At 41.1% G+C, this 18,498-nt stretch overlaps 2 protein-coding genes across 3 annotated transcripts in view; one reads left to right on the plus strand and one right to left on the minus strand.

The window, feature by feature from the left end:
• Positions 1 to 733: 733 nt before the first annotated feature.
• LOC127565595 (uncharacterized) lies at positions 734 to 3,702 on the minus strand. The gene is made up of 2 exons (XM_052004872.1): positions 3,265 to 3,702; positions 734 to 1,312 (listed from the first exon to the last, which is right to left on the minus strand). Exons 1-2 carry the CDS (start codon positions 3,440 to 3,442, stop codon positions 1,038 to 1,040), a joined length of 453 nt encoding a protein of 150 aa, XP_051860832.1. The 5' UTR covers positions 3,443 to 3,702; the 3' UTR covers positions 734 to 1,037.
• A 261-nt stretch (positions 3,703 to 3,963) lies between these two features.
• The window catches only part of LOC117571585 (insulin-like growth factor 2 mRNA-binding protein 1), a 37,455-nt gene continuing 22,920 nt past the window's right edge, over positions 3,964 to 18,498 (plus strand). Inside the window, exons 1-2 of one of the 2 annotated variants that reach the window (XM_034253812.2) lie at positions 3,964 to 4,539; positions 13,330 to 14,465. In XM_034253812.2, coding sequence (XP_034109703.1) covers positions 14,353 to 14,465 — 113 coding nt within the window. In that variant the 5' untranslated portion in view covers positions 3,964 to 4,539; positions 13,330 to 14,352. The remainder of the gene's footprint in view (positions 4,540 to 13,329; positions 14,466 to 18,498) is intronic. The other variant, XM_034253835.2, reaches the window with a different exon arrangement.

Here is an 18,498-nt window from a genome sequence, read left to right on the forward strand (position 1 = left end):
TGATTATATTGCACTAATTTATTGAGTAAGCTTGGAATATGGAATTAATTTCTCCTTTTTTATTTGTCAGTTTTTGATATTTCAATGAATTCTTAAAATATAGATTAATCCTTAACTTTTCTTATACTTTCAAATATTCAGATTGTTTTTATCAATGCAATTTCTTCTCTATCATATTTATTATTTTTATAGAATTAATTCCACTTTTATCTTTTTTATGTCCTTTTTTTTAAGTTGCAATTAATACACAACATATAGATATAATCGTTATCTTTACTTATGATTTCAAAAATACAACTTATTCATTTAACTTTTCTTCGTTCTTGAAATGTACTTCTTAAAGATGCAGTTTCTTGTATTATCTTTTCTTATAAGAAGTGTTATCAGCTTCCACTTCATGCCTTATTATTATCTCTCTTTTTATCTAGTCTTATAGTAAATTCATTTCATTTTCGACCATCGCACATATTTCTATGTTTGTATAGAATTGAATTTCGAATGTAGTTTGCTTTTTCCAATCTCTTTTCTTATCCGAAGTGTGGCCTTTAATCGAGCTGGCATTTCGATTGACCCTCGGTCTGAGGTTAGAGTATTGCTTCAAATCATTGTGGATTCTCTGTGTCTGTGTGTCTGTGTGTGTGAAGCAAATTGAGAAAACTCAACAGTCAGCGGCGTCGAAGCCAGGAAAAGGCAACAAAACACCAAAGGAAAACTCAAACACACACACAAACACACACACACACACATACAGACGTAGGCAGCTGAATTTTCCGTCTTTTCTACGCTCAGAGAGCGTTGCTGCTGCCTACAGCTGCTGCTGACGTTGACTGCGACTGCGACGGCGACAGCGACGTCGAAGTCGACTTAGCCACCCTTGTTGTCAATGCCAACGTGAGTTTTCCTCGCATTTTCCGTTGATTTTGGGTTTTTTTCTTTTTTCCTTTGCTGTTCTTCTCCATTCGCTTCGTGACAAAACATGAAATGAAAATTCGCTTTTCACGCGTTCGCTTGCTTCTCTCACCCTCACCCTCATCCTCTCATCCACAACACTGCCCTTCTTCATCTTCTTCTTCCTCTCTCTCTCTCTGTCTCTCTGTTCGTCGTGTAAATTGCTGCGTCGCGACGTCAATGTCAACTGCGCAGTCAGCGTCGCCGTCGCCGTCGCCGTCGTTGTGGGCAAATGCCGCAAACCATTCACATGGAAAATATTCGGTTATCCGTTTGGAACGTTTCTTCTTCAATGGAGGAGCCAGCACACAGGTCGACACAGTGTCCACTGTCAGTATGCGCACTTCACTTTTCAATCCAGTTACTTTAAATATCAATTAGCCAGTTATAAAATACCAATGCACTTTTTAAATATTTAAATGAAAATGAAATGATAATTGGAAAATTTCAATCAATTATAGTAATAATAATTTGCTTTCTATTAAGTTAATTTAATTATAAGCTACTTAAATATAAATGGAATACATTTATAGCTTAATTACAAACATATTACTATCTATTTTTATTTATATACAGCTACAATATTAAATTAATTTACAATTACAATTAACATAGCTTACAGATTTAACTTTTATTACATTATGAGATAACAAAATTACATACATATAGTATAATAAATAAGTTTTTTGAATATTTAATACCAAAAGCAATTAGTTTATCGACCATCCTTTTACCTATTTTTGTAACTAATGGTTTAGTTGATTTATCAACAAACATACGTAAAAGATTGATAGATATTATTGGTATTAAGAATTCCAAAAATGCTAAAATAAAAACGACTCTTACAAATGTTGTGAAGAACTTACGAAAATTGTCAATATAAAAATCACATTTATAAAATAATCATTTATTTCTCTAATACCCAAGAGTTATTATATGAAAAACCGAGGTTCTTAAGTCCCTTCAATTATAGTTATTAGTTGTAAATAATCAAAAATCACATGGCAAATATAATTCAATTGATAACACAAATTATTAGATAAGACAAATTATATAATTCAATTGAAAAGCATTTCGTTTATAAGACAGTACAAATTATATAATGAGTGGCTCAAGTAAAATGATTGATTGTGTTAAACATCCAAAAAAGAAACTTGAAAACAAAACGCAATTCAATAGCTCATAAAAACGATAATAAAATATTGTATATTTCAAATAAAAAGGGAAGAATGTATTTCGAATGTGGAGTTAAGGAAATTCAGAAGATAACATATTTCATTAGAGTGTTGGGTATGCGAAAACAGTTGGCGGACAGTGTGCGTGTGCCTAAGCGAGAACAGTTAGAAAAAGCAGAAACAGAAGCCGAAGCAGAAGCAGAAGCAGTGCAGTGAGCAAAAGTAGCGGGAGTTTCGAGTGGGAGTGGAATAGGAATAGGAATAGAAATAGGAATAGGAATAGGGAGAGAGAGAGAGACTAGGAAGAAGTGGAAGAAGCAGAGAAGCAGAAGCAGAGCAACGGCTGCTCTTCGACTTGAACTTCGATTGCGCGACAACGGCGGATAAACTGTCGGATAGACGCCGTACACACACACACACACACACGCACAGACACACAGAACACATGCAAACGCGCGTCAGCCATTTTGGTTTGACGCCGCCGCAAAAACAACAACAAGAAGAAGTAGAAGAAGAAGAACAAAACTATTACTTTCACTGCTTTTGTGGATAGGAAAAAGGCAAAGGCGTCTCTGCCAACGTCGGCGTCGGCGGCGACGCCAACAACCGCCGGCTGCGTGTGGATTTTCCACAGAAATTTTCATTGAAACGTTTTCAGCGTCCGCCGCCGTTGCCAGTTTACTCGTCGCCGTGCTGCGCGTTCGTTCGTTCGTTCGTCTCTCAGTTCAGCTCTCGCATCCGTATCCAGAACCAACAAAAAATACAAAAAAAAAGAAAAAAGAATAGAAGGAAAACCCGAAGCAAAAGCAAAAGAAAAGCCAAAGCAAACGCGCAAAGGAAAATACGAAATAAAAAAAAAAGCTACCGAACTCGCGACTCGGTGCAATTTTGTTGTTTTTTATTGTGTCTGGTGGGAAACGAAAAGAAAAGTAAAGAAAAGCAAAAACAAACACACATCGATACATACAGTGCAAAAAAAAAAAAAAAGAAAGAAAAGCAAGGAATAGCAAACCGATAACAGCGACCGATAACGCCGATAACAGCGATAACGCGCAACGCACACTTTGGATACATGTATTTCTAAAATTGTAAGCAAAACAGCGAAAATTCCAAATATTTTCCAGTTTCCTTTGCGCCTCACCTTCTCCGCTCTCTCCCTCTCTCTCTCTATCGCTCTTGCTACACTTCTCCCTCACTCTTCTCTCCTTCTTCCTCTGATTGTCCGCTGTCGCTGCTGGCGTCGACGCTGGCAGCGACGCCGCCGCCTTACGCACAACACGCAGCTGCCTGCTGTCTCGCTCTCGCCCACAGCCCAGCATCGCTCGCTCGCTCTCTCCTTCTCTCTCCCACTCGCTCGCCCGCTCTCACGCACTGTGCCCGCTCTCTCTCTCTCTCTCTATCGCTCTCTGCTGCTGACTCCTCTTCGTCTGTGTTTTCTTTTTTTTGTCACCTACGCAAAAAACAAAAAGAAGAAAATCGATAAGTTCGCCACAAAAAAAAACAAAAAAAAAAATCGAAATGAAAACGAATTTCCCAAACAGTTTTCCTCCTCATTTTTCATGTTTTCTTCCCCCTTTTTTTTCGGCGTTTGTGTTTGGCGCCTCGAAAATCAATCAAATTAAAGGCGCCTGCTTTGCTCCGCTTCTCGATGTTCAACGACACTTTACAACACTGGACGGCCTTTTTTTTTAGTTGGTTTTGCTCGTTTCGGATTTTTAGTCGTCCGATTGTCAGTTTCAATTGTTTCTACCACAACAACAACCACAACAAACAAACAAAACAAAAAAAATTTCTTGCCAACATAAAAATCCAAAAACGTATTTGAAAAAAAAAAACACAACAAAGTCCGAGCAATTCTCAGCACAAAACTCTCACATACATACATTTTTTTGTCGTTTTCCACAAAACTATTTCAAATACCATTTCCAATTATTTTCCCTTATTTATAATTTTCGTTTTCCTTTTGGCACTTCATTTAAATTCCCCAATTCACATGCACTCGATGAACTCTATAGCCGACATACGAATTTCGATCAAGCCGCAAGCAACCGATGCAAAAAATCTATAGTGTCCCGATCAATCAAACGCATCAATCAAGCCAGAGACACATCTTCAAACTGAATGAGACAGAGAGAGAGAGACATAGAAAGAAAGAGAGACTGAACAAAAAAGAGCGTGAGGGAGGGGAGAGAGAGAGAGAGAGCGCGTGAAAGTGGGAGCGTGAGCTGCTGGCATCAATCAACAACTCATCGCTCAATCATTTTCAGCACAGATCTTCAATCACATCACCGACACCGACACTGACATCGATAAGCTCATCTGGGATCCAACTGGAGTCTGCAATTATTGAACGCAAATAGACAAATCCATTCGCCATCAATCATCTGCAGTCAATCACTCAACTTGCAACGAATCTGTAAGTATATATAACACGCTTAGGCATAGGCAATTATAGTTCAATTACAGTTCAGTTAGAAGTGGCAAACTTTTGGAATCAATCGTTTGATTAAGTGATTAATGAACAACTTTTAATATTATAAAGGGTTTCTTTCGATTGTGATTCTTTGCTATTTTGCTATTGATTGATCAGTCTTTTTAGTTATGCAGAGCTTTCTATACTTGATAAGTATAAAGCTCATTTTCGCATAGTTTGCGTTGTTCTCTGTATCCAATTGATGTCATGGTTTTCATCTGCATTCAAATAAATTCCTTATGTGCTTTTTATTGCCTCTGGCATTATTTTTCCCCTCAGAAATCTGCATGCTTGATAAGCTATTTATCAGATTTGTACTAGAGATTTCTCCTCTTTTGGCCACCAAATGAACATACCCGCTCTTCAGCGAACGATACCGGGTATCAAACAGTCTACTTCAGACTTGAAAAGTCCAAAATGGAACTTGCAATGTTATTCAAGCTTATAGTCTCAGTCTCACTGCCACATACCACATGCCACAGTGCTTGCAACATTGTGTTGCAGCATTGCCTATTTTCGAATCGGCGGGAATGGCGTCTATTTTAAATGTCGACGGGGCAAATGGGTGGGGGTAGAGGAGGGGGCAGGGGCTGGGGCAGCTAACGTGTGGCATGAATGAAAGACGCTGCAAAGAAATATCGTCTGTGTAATCCACATTACTGCTGTGTCTGTGTTTCTGTCTGTTGCATGGCTAAATTTAATGCATTCTCAAGAGTGTGGCACGCTCTCTTCGCTCCTCGCCACCTCAGCTTCGTCGGGGGGCATCGCAGGGGGCGCAACGAAAAGCGCGCAAAATGTTTTCAAATCAATTCGAAAGTTCAACAGCCGCAAAATCTGTGGAAGACGCCAAGAAAAGTGAGAGTAAGTGCGAGTGCAAGTGCGAGAGAGAGAGTGAGTGATAGGACAAGTGAGAAAGAGAGAGAGAGCAAGAGTGAGGGAGCGTAAAATTAGATTACGTTGCGCTTGGGGCAACGCATTCCACAGACGCGGAAATGAGCTGACTGCAGACACACTTCGGCTCCCTCGTTGCCCCCTTCCTCTCCTCCCCCCCTTAGCTGCACTAATGAGATCAGTGGCGAAAAAAAACCAAGAAGCAGAAAAAAGCTTAGCCAAAGTTGCAGCTGGCAGCGTAACTGTACCGCAACAACAACAACAACAATAAGTAGAAAAAAAACTGAAAAAATTAAATACGAAAACTTTTTTGGAAACGCTCGTTGTCCTTGAGCGCGACGCGTTCGTTCCGCGTCCTTTGCATGCTCCCGTAATAAGCTTAGAGCCATCCTCTCTCTCTCTTTCCCTCTCACTCGCTGTGTCTGCGGCGCGCGTTCTCTTTGCCTCTCGCTCGCACAGTTAAATTATATAATATGGTACATACTAGTTCTATCAGCTTCCCCTTCCCCTTCCCTCTTCCACATCTCCATCTCCTGTTCGCCTTGGCTGTGGCCCGTTTGCGCTTATTGAATTACTTGTCTGCCTCGCGTATGTGTGTGTGTGCTGTCTGTGTATCTGCGCCTGTACATATGTGTGTGTGTGTGTGTGTGTGCTTCGTCTTTGCCGTTTGCTGTTTGCTTTCTTCATGCCATTTCGTTTTCAATTGTTTAATGTCCTGTTTTCTGCTGCCGTCGTCGCTGCTTTGCTGCCAGCTTTGTGGCGGGTTGCCAACTGGTCCTGTTTCTGCTTCCCGGCCTTTGGCCCCTTCCTCTTCCTCCTCGTTCTCGTTCTCGTCCTGCTGGCGGCTTGTGTCCCCTTTTATTCACACGCCACACACACGCACAATAGACACACACGGGTTTAATCGGCATCTGCTTGAAACAAGCGTCTTCTTTTTTTTGCCATTTTGTTGTCTTTAATTGTTTGTTTGTTGCTGCTTCTCACACACATAACTCGCGGCGCGACAACGTTTTCAATAATTCACACAACGCACGCAATTCACTCCGCTCTCTCGCTCTCGCTCACTCGCGCACTAACTGTCTGCTGATCTATTGCTTTGAAGCTTTGCTTGCCTATTTTACTAGTGCTGCTGCAGCTGCCGCCATCTTGGCAGCTGCTCTCTTTCTCAATAATAGTGCAGACTGCACTTTACACCCCCACACGCACTTATTCCAGCAAGCCTCTCTTTCCTTTATGGTAATGCTCTCTAATCTATTGTTCTAAGCTGTGCTTTACTTCTGCTGCTGGCGCCATCTTGCCATCCGCTCTCAGCGCCACAATTGTGTGCACTTACACTTAATGCTGGACTGCACTTCACACTGTCACGCTCACTCTCTTCAGCTAATGCTCTTTTCAAAGGCCGTCAGATCTATTGTGCTAAGCTTTTGTCTTGTGCTTATGTTCGATTTTACTATGCTGCCATCAGATTGCACCAAGCTGTGCTTTACTTCAGCTGCTGGCGCTATCTTGACAGCTGCTCTCTTTCTGAATAATAGTGCAGACTGCACTTCACACTCCACACGCACTTATTTCAGCAAGCCTCTCTTTTTTTATGGTAATGCTCTCCTATCTATTGCTCTAAGCTGTGCTTTACTTCTGCTGCTGGCGCCATCTTGCCATCCGCTCTCAGCGCCTCAATTGTGTGCATTTAGACTTAGTGCTAGACAGCACTTCACACTGTCACGCTCACCCTCTTTTGCTAATGCTCCGTCAGATCTATTGTGCTACGCTTTTGTCTTGTGCTTATGTTCTTTTTTGCTATGCTGCCATTAGATTGCGCCAACCTGTGCTTTACTTCTGTTGCTAGATGGCGCCACTTGCTCGCCTCAATTACTTACTTTACGGCTCGCCTGTTGATCTGATTTACAGCTCCAAGCGGTTTTCGCTTTATCGTAGAAGCATTCGTTAGTGTTGACGCTGCCATTTTCCAATCCGCAGCCGGCAAAAGGCTATTCAAATCGTCACTCTCTTAAATGGCCAGCAGCTAACTTAATGTTGCATCAGCCTTAGCAACACCTGTTTATTGCTACATATCAAGACAATCCCCTCACCCCCCTTGTGCTTTCACCACACTGATCTGTATCTATGCTAATTGCTGCTGTTTTGTTGTCGCCGTCACCGTCGCCGTCGCCATTTTGCCCACCGCTCTCAGTGCACTTTGCATTGCACTGCTCAGCCACACACACACACACACATACATTTGCATTTGCAAGCATCCAATTGAAATGGCAAAGTCCTATTGTCGGCTCTCTTGTGCACTCTCGCTCGCTCTCACTCGGACAAACGCAGTTGCTGTGTTTCGTTTGGCTAGGCGGGAGTGGGAGTGAGAGTGGGGTCAGGTTGTGTGTGCGTTTTATTGCATACTTTGCAGGGTTGCTGTTGTCGTTGCAGTTGCTGTTGCTGCGCGCGCCATTTTTGTGTTGCACTTGTTGTGCTACCACACTAACACACACATACAGACTTAGTACTAACCCTTTTTGGGCTGCAGTTGCTGCAACAAGCGAAGGGGCGCTCTCGCTGTGAACTCAACGCTCATTGGCATGCAAATTGAAAAGTGTTGCACGCCCACAAAGCACCCTCCAGTGTTGTTGTGATGACCTCTAACCCCTTGACCCTGCCACTTTGGCTGCTGCAGCAGCGTTGCACGCACTGCTTGATTGCTTGCTTGCAGCATGTTGCAACCCCATGTGGCAGTGTGTGACTGTGACTTTAACCTTTCACCCCCTTGCGGCCGGATGCGTGCCCTATTTTGATACAACAGCAACAACAACAACGAGAAGCACAAAAAGGATGCACTTTTTGTGTGTGGCGCAATAAAAAGGCATGCAAAGCTTTTCCACTTTAATTGGCTTGTCCAAAAGCTTCGCACTCTCTCGCTCTCGCTCGCACTCACACTCGCAATCGCAGCGTCGCAACCACCCTTCGCCATGTCTTGCTTCGCCTCGCCTCGTCTCGCCACTCGTCTGTTGACGTCATTAAACGTCAATTAATGTCACCTTCAACAACTGCAATTGCAGTCGCACTAACAACAACAACAACAAGAACAGCAACCCTTGCAGTTACCCCGCTCTCCCCTGGCCAAGCTGATTTTGTTTTGATTGCGACGCGTGCGTTGCTCTCTCACTCGCCTTTCTTTGTTGTCCCCTTCGCATGCTTTGGCCACCTGGGCCAGCGAGTGCGAGCGAGACAGCAAGCGATTGCAGCTGCAGCGAGCGCAACAAGTGTGTCTTTTCTTCTTCTTCTTTCGTGCATTTCGCACGCGCTCTTCAAGTGTTGTTTTGATTCTCACCGCAAAAGCTGACAGCTGTCTTCCCCTCCCCCTCCCCCTCCCCCTCCCCACTCCCACTCGCTTTGGCATGCAATTAGAGCTTCGCTTTGACATATTGATGGCTTGCTTTGCTTGTCTAGCTTGTTTTTTGCCACGAACACGAACACGAACTTGCAGCATATGGCTAAGCCACAGGACGCTATTGCACTTCATCAACGGCAACAATCAAATTAAATACACACACGTGCTTCGCGTTTATTTTTTTTTTTTATAGGTTAGGTGTCGCTTTTATTGAGGTTACGTCGAGTTGACAGCTTCAAATGCTGCAAAATTGCATTGAATTCAAATCTAGCAACTTATTGATTTTTTTCACCTAGGAACTATTTCAACCAACGCTTTATTTTATATGAATACTACAAAATGTTAAATCTTTGAAACTGGTAAATTTATAGTTAAATATTTACACAGATTTCCAAGCTAGAAATCAAAAGCTTAAATTTCACACTCTACTTTAGTAGTTATCTTCCTTTGTTATTCAATTTGGAGAATCTGAAATGAAGTTATATTTGAAAATAGTTTAAACGCTTCATTTATAGCAAATGAATTTCTTATTCACTTGTAAGGATGAGCCTGAATATTCGTTATTAATACATTTATTGTAAATATTTGCTTTAGCAACACTTCAAAATAACTTTTCTAAAATATATTCATAATCATTTCATCCAGTGATAACTGCATACATAGAAGTAAATTCATTATTTTGATACGCAATACGTTTTCAATTAAGTTTCGATTTTAAATTGCTCTGTCTATAGTGATAATAATATTAACTGTAATTATCAACAACAATTGAAATAACTAATAGTACAATAAAATCAAAAGTTGATTTTATTTTTATTTTCATTTCGAATAGACTCAAGTTAAAGCTTTAAAATTTGGCGCCTTCAAGTTTGTCTTTTTTTTATATTAACTCATTGTTAGCTGTTTAATTGTGCAGTTTGGAAATGTTTATAGGGTATCTGCTTAGGTAACTAAACTACAATGTATTTTCGTATGTGTTTGTTTTTTAGGTTCTTATATAGTTATGCTTGTATGTGGAGTATCTCCAAACATGTATGTATGTGTGTGTGTGTGAGTTTCGCTTCTGTTTGCCTTCGCTCAAAGCCCACGGCAAGCTCCGCAGTTCACTTCCTTTGTGCTGCTTCCTTCTTCCTTTTAACGCCTAAGCGCCGCCGTCGTCGTCGTCGTCGTCGCAGCCGCTTTCAATTTTTTGGCAACGCTAGCGTCGACAGCGACTGCGACGCTGCGCAACAACAGCGACAGCGACTGCGGCATTATCCTGGCATCTGCTCTCAAACTCACACACACACACAAGAGTGCCTTTGAACGTAGCCAAAGCTCCCCTTGCCATTTGCCAAACTGCGGCCCTTCGTTGTTTCTCTTTCGCTCACTCTCGCTCAACTCATTTGAGTCGCTTTCGAGTTTTGAGCTAAACACTAAACTGCGCGATCTTAGCACAAGAACAACAATACCAACACCAACACCAACACGTATTGCCAAAATGTAGTTGAGTGTAATCGTTGCTTTTATCAGCAAAGAGCGCAAATACATATAAAGCCAAAGCTTTTGCGCTGTGCTCAATTGAAATCTTAAGAAGTCACTCGTTATGTGTGTGCTTGTTTTTTTTTGTATTTTGGCGGCGCTCATTTCTTATTCCACTCACACTCATTAAAAATTTTCGGCAAAAGACACACACACACAGACGTACACTAACGTATCGTAAGAGCGAGACAGAGAGGGGCAATACATGAAAACATCGCACATTGCTTTTGTATTGTGCTTGTCTTTCGCTTTTAGCTGCGGTCGCGCTCCATGCTGTCGCTGCCTCTGTCGCTGCCGCTGCTGCTGCTGTCGCTGCCTGTCGTGCGCGTGTGTGTGTGTGTGTGCTTGTGCTTGCGTTTGTGTGTATAGGAATTTCGGCTAAGGCAAACGAGCAGAGCGTTGGCGGCCCCCGAAAAATGGATGGAAAAAAAAACGTACGTTGAGTGGAACTGTTAAGTGATAAATGTTACGCACTCCGCTTCGCTCTCGCTCTCTCTTTCACTCTCTCTGTCTCTCTCTCTCCCTCTCTGGCCATCACATGCTCGTCTCTGCTCTGCGCTGCCGCTGACGCTGCCAGCCTTTGACGCTCTGCCGCTCTGTCGCTGCCAACGTCGCGAGAATACCTCATGCACTTCGTTCATTTTTGTATTTGGAAACACAATTTGGTTCCGTCATTTGTATTTGGAACGCCGCAGCAGCAAGAAGGTCGCCACACACACAAAAAAAGCAAAAAAAAAAAAAAGCAATCATAAAAATAAAAGCAAATTTTTATTATTGGCAAAAGATTTTCGGCAAAAAGCACAAAACACACAAAAAATACAACTAAATCGAAAAGTTCAAAATATGCACTAAAAACAAATAACAAAAACGTGTCCCGTCGTCTTCGTCTTCGTCGTCTCGTCTCGTTTCTTCAACTGTTTGTTGTTGCTCTTGTTTATTTCGACTCTCTTGTTGTGTTTGTTCGTAAATAGTTTTGTTATTTTTTTTTTTTCGTTTTTTCTCTGCCAAAAACAAAGCACCACAAAAGTGATCTTGATCTGTTGTTATTACTTCTTTCTTCATACGTTCGTTCGTTCCCAAAAAAAAAAAAAAAAAACTAAGAAAAAAAACGTAAGCAAAGAAATCATCGAACGAAAAGCAAAGAATACAAAAGCAAAAAGAGCGCGCCAACAAAAAAAAAAAAAAAATACAAGCAAAAGAAAAGGAAAAAATCAAATGAAATCCCCCACAAAACCGAACATAAAATAGACAAGCGAAATCATTCAAAGCCAATAACACACACACAAACACACTCATACAAACGCACGCACACACATAGTCACACACATTCATGCATTGTACGTACGGTAGCTGCGATGTTTTTACAATTGCCAAAAATGTATAATTCAAATGTAGAAAAACGAAATGAACTGAACTGAATGAAAGGAGGAGCAACTTGTTGTTGTTGTTGTTTTTGTTCGTATTGCGTTTAATCGACGTCGTCAAATAATTAGCAACAGCAACAACAACAATAACAGCTACAAAACTACAACAAGAACAAAAACAGCGCAGTTTGTGACTAGTTGTCGCTGTGTTGCGCTGCTCTAGTGAGTGATCGGTGGAGGGGGGTGGAGCGTTGGTGGGTGGAGTGAAGAGAGAGCGAAAGCGTGCAAGGGTCGGCAAGGGGAGGGGGGTGAATTGGCACAACAGCTTTTGCTTTTTGAATGTCGTCGCCGCTGTGTTTTTTTTTGTCATCTCTTTTTTCGTGGCATATTTTCTTGACTTGTGTGCGTGTGTGCGTGTGCGTGTTTGCCGCCCCGCAACTTTATGTGTATGTGTGTGTGTGCAGCATTTTCTTTGTGCAAGACATCATTCATGGTTGCAACATTGAACATTTTCTTGTTTTACATAATTAACAATTGAAAGCAGCAGCAAAGTTAGCAAAAACGCACGCAAAAAACAAAAAACAAAGACAATAACAAAAACAACACACGCGCGCAAAAACAAAAATTTAAAAGGCACTCTGACATCATCTGCGCACCGAATTTACAACAACACAACACACAAAAAAAGCATAAGCAGCGACAACAACTGCAAACACACACACAAACGCACGTTTACACGCACACATACGCATACGCATACAGAAGACAATGCTAAAGAGCGAAACATATGCTTAACAACAAACAAAAATAATAAATTATCAAGCAACAAGAGAGCAACAACAACAACAACTACAACAAGTTGGCAGCATTGAGAATTTTCTCCATTTTTGGGCCGCTTTTGCGAAATGAATATACTATATAGTTTTCTTTTTTTTTGTATTGTGTGTGCCTTTTTTCGCCTACTTTATTCACCACACCGCAAACAAAAAAACAACAACAACAAAAACAATTGCCGAAAAAGCAACACCAACGCACACACACACACACAGACGAACGCACAGGCCAAGATCAAAGTCAACATGACGACGACGATGGCAGCAGCGCAGCAGCAGCAACAACAAGAACAAAATGCGCTCTCCCACTCTCTTGAGTTGTTGGAGCCCTCTGTCCGCGCTCTCTCTCTCTCTCTTCACACTCGCTACGCATTATTAATCTCTTCTAATGCCAAAGCAGCGTGCGCGCGCCCACTCAACAACAAAACGAAGAGAGCTTCTTTTCTTGTGTTGTTGCTTTTGCTGTTGCTGTTGTTGTCGCTTGTATGTTTTGCTTAGCAACATGTCGCCGGCCGGCGATCGCTGCAGCAACAGCTGTTGCTGCTGACGCCGACTGCAAATGGCGCCTAACAATGTGTTTGGGGTGGTCCCAATGGGATGCTCCCAATACTTTACATACTTGCCTGTGTGTTTGTGTGTGTGTGTGAGTGTGTGCGTTTAACTCTTTCTATCTCTCTTTAGCAAACATATTGAAAACGCCTGCTCATATGTATTTTTTTCTTCTTGTGTTTTGCAGGTTTTCATCCTTTTTGGGCCAAATTTGACACATTTACCGCATTTTTCATTTCGCATCGCATCGTGCCACACAGCAACAACTCATTTTTTTTTCTCTCGAAATTCAACGGAAAAAACGTTTTTGAAAACGCGCGCGCGGGCAACAAAAAATAATCAACACCCAACACCACGAAAATAAAAGAAAAAGAAAAACCAACAAAGCAATGCAACAAATTCAACAACAACAACAACATCAACAATAATCAATTCATCAATTGCACAAAATTCGTTTTTTTTTTTTTTTTGGTTTTACATTTCATACGATATTTTCTCGGTAACGACGCGAAAACGTGAAAGGTGAAAGGACATGACTCAAAGCGCAAATTGAGCGAATGAAAAAAGTATCGAAAATAGAAAAGCACATCAAACAACGTCCTGTAACAAAAAATTCAATTTTTTTTTAAACATTCCACGCCCCGAAAACATCATCAACAACAACAACGACAGGAAAATCTGCGGAAAAAAAAAACCTCGCTCAAAATTCTAAAGTGTGTGTGTCGCCCAAAAGTGTTTTGATTCGATTTCCATTTCCAATTCAATTTCAAATTTGTTGAAAGTTAACGAAGTAGAAGAGAGTAGCAAAGAAAAAGAAAAAGAAGAAAAAAGACCGCAAGCGAAATTGTTATTATTGATAAATACACGATATATATGATATATATATATAGAAGAAAGCATCTATTTTTTTTGCACGAACTTACCGTAAAGAAAAGTTAAATTTATATATATACATATATATATATCTACAAATTGTGCTCCCCCTGTCCCCTCTCAAAGTAACAACAACAACAAGCAAAAGACGAAAGTGAAACAAAGCCAAAATTGCAAGCAAACAAAAAGTTGATCGAAAAAGTTTTGAAAATACGCGCCACAACAACAGCAACAGCAAAGAAGACACACACAAGCTAAAAGCTCACAAGGAAAAGCACAAAAGCTACAAAAGCTAATACAACAAGCAGAAGAAGAAGGTACAGTTATATTTCGAAAGATGGCTTCCGAACTGGATCAATTCGCCGATTTGGAATTATCAAAAGAGGATCGCGAGCAAATCTTCGATCCGCCATTAGACCGGCAGCAATTGGAAGGTGCTGGCACCTCAAGGTATTTATCATCCAACTTTCCCTTTAATTGATCTTTATCCTCATATGCATATATACCTATATACATACGATGTATATATAGTATTATCCTCTCAGACATACAAAGAAAAATGAAACAACTTACATCATAATATCGAGAAAAGAAACGCAACCCAAAAAACAAAAAACAAAAAATTTCCCCTTCTTTGTAATTAGCTCGATTCATCATTATTTCCATGCATAAAATGTGTCGTCTCCTCCTATCTCGATATAAATGTAGTTTACTCTCGTAGCGCCTCTTTTTTTTCCACCCTTCCAGACTCAACCCCCCTTTATGTAGTTGCTGTAGTTGTTGTTAGTGCTTTGTAGCATTTATTCTGAAGTGTCCCCCAAAACAAATTCAAGAGAGATTCCTAGAAATTGTCCCTGCAAATTTGCTTTACTCGATTTATATGCGCATTATTTGTTAAACCTGATTAATTGTTGATTAATTGAAGGTTGTTGTACAACGCCTAGTCTAGCTTTAACTAATTATATTCTCATGTAGAACGAGAGTTCAAAACTTGAACTGGCAAATCATGTTGTGGCCGCCCCCAAGGTGGTCAATTAGTTGAATTGCCTGAGACGAAATCTTTCAAAATGGCGCTATAGCATTTTAGCATTTTCGATACGCCCTATTCACGTGCTGACAATGCTAGTTTTCAGCCTAACCTTCGCCTAAACGAGATCAGAAAAACTAAGCTCACGCGGTCTCCTTGTCGACCCTTTTTCATCCCACAAAAAGAAAAGAAGCAAAAAAAAAAAAACCGAACAGAATAGAACAGAGAAGAAGGAGGTTCGATCGGTGTAGTGTAGAAGTAGGGTTGGGTTGTGTATCTGCAATCCACAATTGCACAAATTATCACGCCAAATAACAAGAAGCTTGCCTCCTCGCACACCCGCCTCACCTCGCCTCTCCTTCAGAGACTTCAGAGGAGATGGGAGATGGATGTATATCTATCTCCCGCAACCCTATTCCACCCGAAACCCTTTTTTTCCATTCTTTTTCTTTATTTTTTTTTTGTATTTTTGGCAAACCTACAACGCTGCTAAATAGCAGCTAATTTCCTGTGATAAATTGGGCATATCACAGCAGAAGCTGCCGTTGGTTTTCAAAAGGAAGAAACCAAAAAAAAAAAAAAAAAAAAAAACGCTCTCAGAGACCTGAGGAGCTGCTAGCTAGAAAAGCGTTAACCCAACTCACTGACGACATTCTTTCACGACCCTCATCAACTCGCCGCTCGAGTTAAGCTCAAGTGGTGTAAGTAAACACTGAGATCACAGCCAACAAATTTAGAGAGAAGGGGGCCAAGTTATTATCATTGTCACAGCTAGCAAACTACCAGCTACTACTACCAAAGAAAAAGAGGAAAAAAAATAGAACTGCAACCAGCCTTACCTGTGCCTCTCGAGTTCCTACCTAGTGAGCGCCTTTTCCTTGGCATTGCCAGAGGAGGGTTGGCCTGCTTGGGTAGGCGCAACCCCAACAAAATTGATATACTTGGCTGCCGCACTCAACACAACACTGCGTGTGACTCAGGACTCAGTCCCTAGCCCTAGTTGCCGGCCTGCTGCCTCTTTAGAAGATGAGATACGCGAGATCGTATCATGTCACTGTTGCCCAACAACTCTGAAAGGAAATCGCAGTTTTGGCTTATATTCGTTTAGACATCATAGTCTAACCCTGCAGCCAAAAGTTTCTATAGCTTCTAAAACTCATGTTAAGGGAGTGTGTTAAACCTAACTAAGGCTCTCCTAGTTAGCTAAGACCCTCCTAGCTAGTTAAGGCCCTCCCAGTTAGCTGAGGCTCTCCTCTCTATATAAGTAAAGTTCTATAGGAATAAGGATTCAAATACCGTTCTAGACCTAAGCTACATAGGACTTTAAGTCTGATGCTTTGAGAGTATAACAATCCAATATTAGTATGAAACTATATCTAATTTAAGGAATAAGGATTTGAGTCCCAACCGTAAGGAGTAGATGCATCTAAAGTAAGGTTAGTAATGGTTAGGACTTAAGTCTAATACTTTAAGAGCGAATCAATCTGAAATCCTCCTTGATTAGTAGGGTTTTATAGCTGACTTGAGGTATATGGATTTGAGTCTTATTGCTTAGAGAGTAGTAAAAACTTCGGACCTCTTATATCAGTAAGATTCTATAGATGATTTTTGGGATAAAGATGTAAACGATGTAGATTTAGAGAGTAGAACATATTAAAATCGCTTTGAATTAGTAAGGTTCTATCACTTATTCATTATCTTATATAAGTCGAGTCGAGTCGAGTCTACTGCTTAGGGAGTAAAACTAAAGTTATCCTATGTTAGGTATATAACATTGAAGTCTTCTATTTATTGTTTATCTCTAATTCTAGTTCTTCCTCTATTTAATTCGAGTTGAATCTCCTGCTTAGGGATTAAAACTAAAGTTGTACTTTGTTAGGGATTTATGATTGAAGTCTTTTGTTTATATATCTTTTTTATCTATGTATATTCCCCTATTTGATTCAATTCTCCTGCTTAGGAAGTATAACTAAAGTTCTCTAAAGTTCTTGTTTATTGAGTAGAACGAACTAAAGTTATTTTATATTAGTTCTAAGGATTTAAGTCTCAGTGCTTCGCAATATCACTGAATTGATCTTTTCAATTTCGCAAGCAGCTTTCAAAGTTCACCAAGGAGCTTTTGTGCTGCCCCAACAAACAAATATGTTGAGCTTTGGCTCAGGTAGCAAGCAAACTTTGTGAGGTAGAAGAGGAAACGCGCTATGAAACCGTGTTAAGCCGCTTGTTGCAACAACGGCTAAGCGGCTAAGCGTCGCAGTCGACGTTGACGTTGACGTTGCAGTCGCGACGCCGGCGCCGTCAGAGCGTAGAGGGGGGAGCAGAGAGCACAAAACAAGGGGGACAACAAAAAATACTTTACTAATTTCTAGAAGAAAAAAAAAATGAGAGAAAAAAAAAAGGAAACGCAAAGCAGCCAAAGGAATCTCACAACCTGAGACGAAGACGATGCCGAGGATGTGGCTGATGCTGTGGCTGAGGCTGTGACTGTGTGGAACGAGTCTAAGGCACAAATTGAAATCTGAAATGTGAAATCTTTTTCTGTAGCATTCGTTTAATCCGGCAAAGAAAACATGCCGCGGCAGCATCGGGAGGAAGATGCTTAGAAAAGAGTTCGACCTAAGCGAGTGATCTACACACAGTGTGTGTGTGTGTGTGTGTGTTTCAGGTTTCGTCTGGTGGCAGCCTTAGATACTTAGAGAGCTGTTTTCCCTCGATTTCCTTGTGGCTGTGCGCAACAAACGAGTTTCTCACATTTCCGTGTGCGTTTTTGTATTTTTTAATTATACGCAAAAGGATTTGTTGCTGCTGTTCTCTCGCGCTTCTCGGATCACACACAAGCTCCTGCTCCTGCTCCTTCCTTCTGAAGTGTCCTTTGCCCAATTTGTCGCGCAGCCAAGAGAGTGAGAGACAGAGAGAGAAGAGTTCTTGCTGCTCTGTTTCTAAGGCCCTAATCGCCGCTGGCTCTACCCAAGTCCTTGCTTCTGCTCCTTCTGCTTGTCTTTTTGCCAGTCACAACTAGTTGTGTGTATCTTTTTATCTCTAATCCTTTGCACAGAGCGCCTTCCTCTATTTGATTCCCATCGATTATCAACCTACTTTCTGCTTTTCTTTCCTCCCCTCCCCTCTCCTCTCCTCTCCTTTTCTCTCGCTTCGTTTGATTGACAGTCAAATTAGTTGGGCAGCTGTTTGTTGTGTGTGGGGTTTGTTGTGCGTACATCACGCATACGCATCGTTGTCGTCGCAGCTGTGCCTTGTACTCAGCGCTGACCTTGTGCGAAGAGTGTTTCTACTATGCTCCATTGAGAGCGACACACAACACAGCTTCTTCCCCCGTGCTTCAAACTCGTTTAGACTTTTATTGTAAAAACAACAACAATATTTCGCTAAATCAAATGCGACATTTGAATGAAATCGCAGCAAAGCACACAAAAAAAGAAAACAGAAAAAAAAAGGAAG

The sequence above is a fragment of the Drosophila albomicans genome, chromosome X (genome assembly GCF_009650485.2).
Source record: "Drosophila albomicans strain 15112-1751.03 chromosome X, ASM965048v2, whole genome shotgun sequence".
Lineage (NCBI taxonomy): Eukaryota > Metazoa > Arthropoda > Insecta > Diptera > Drosophilidae > Drosophila > Drosophila albomicans.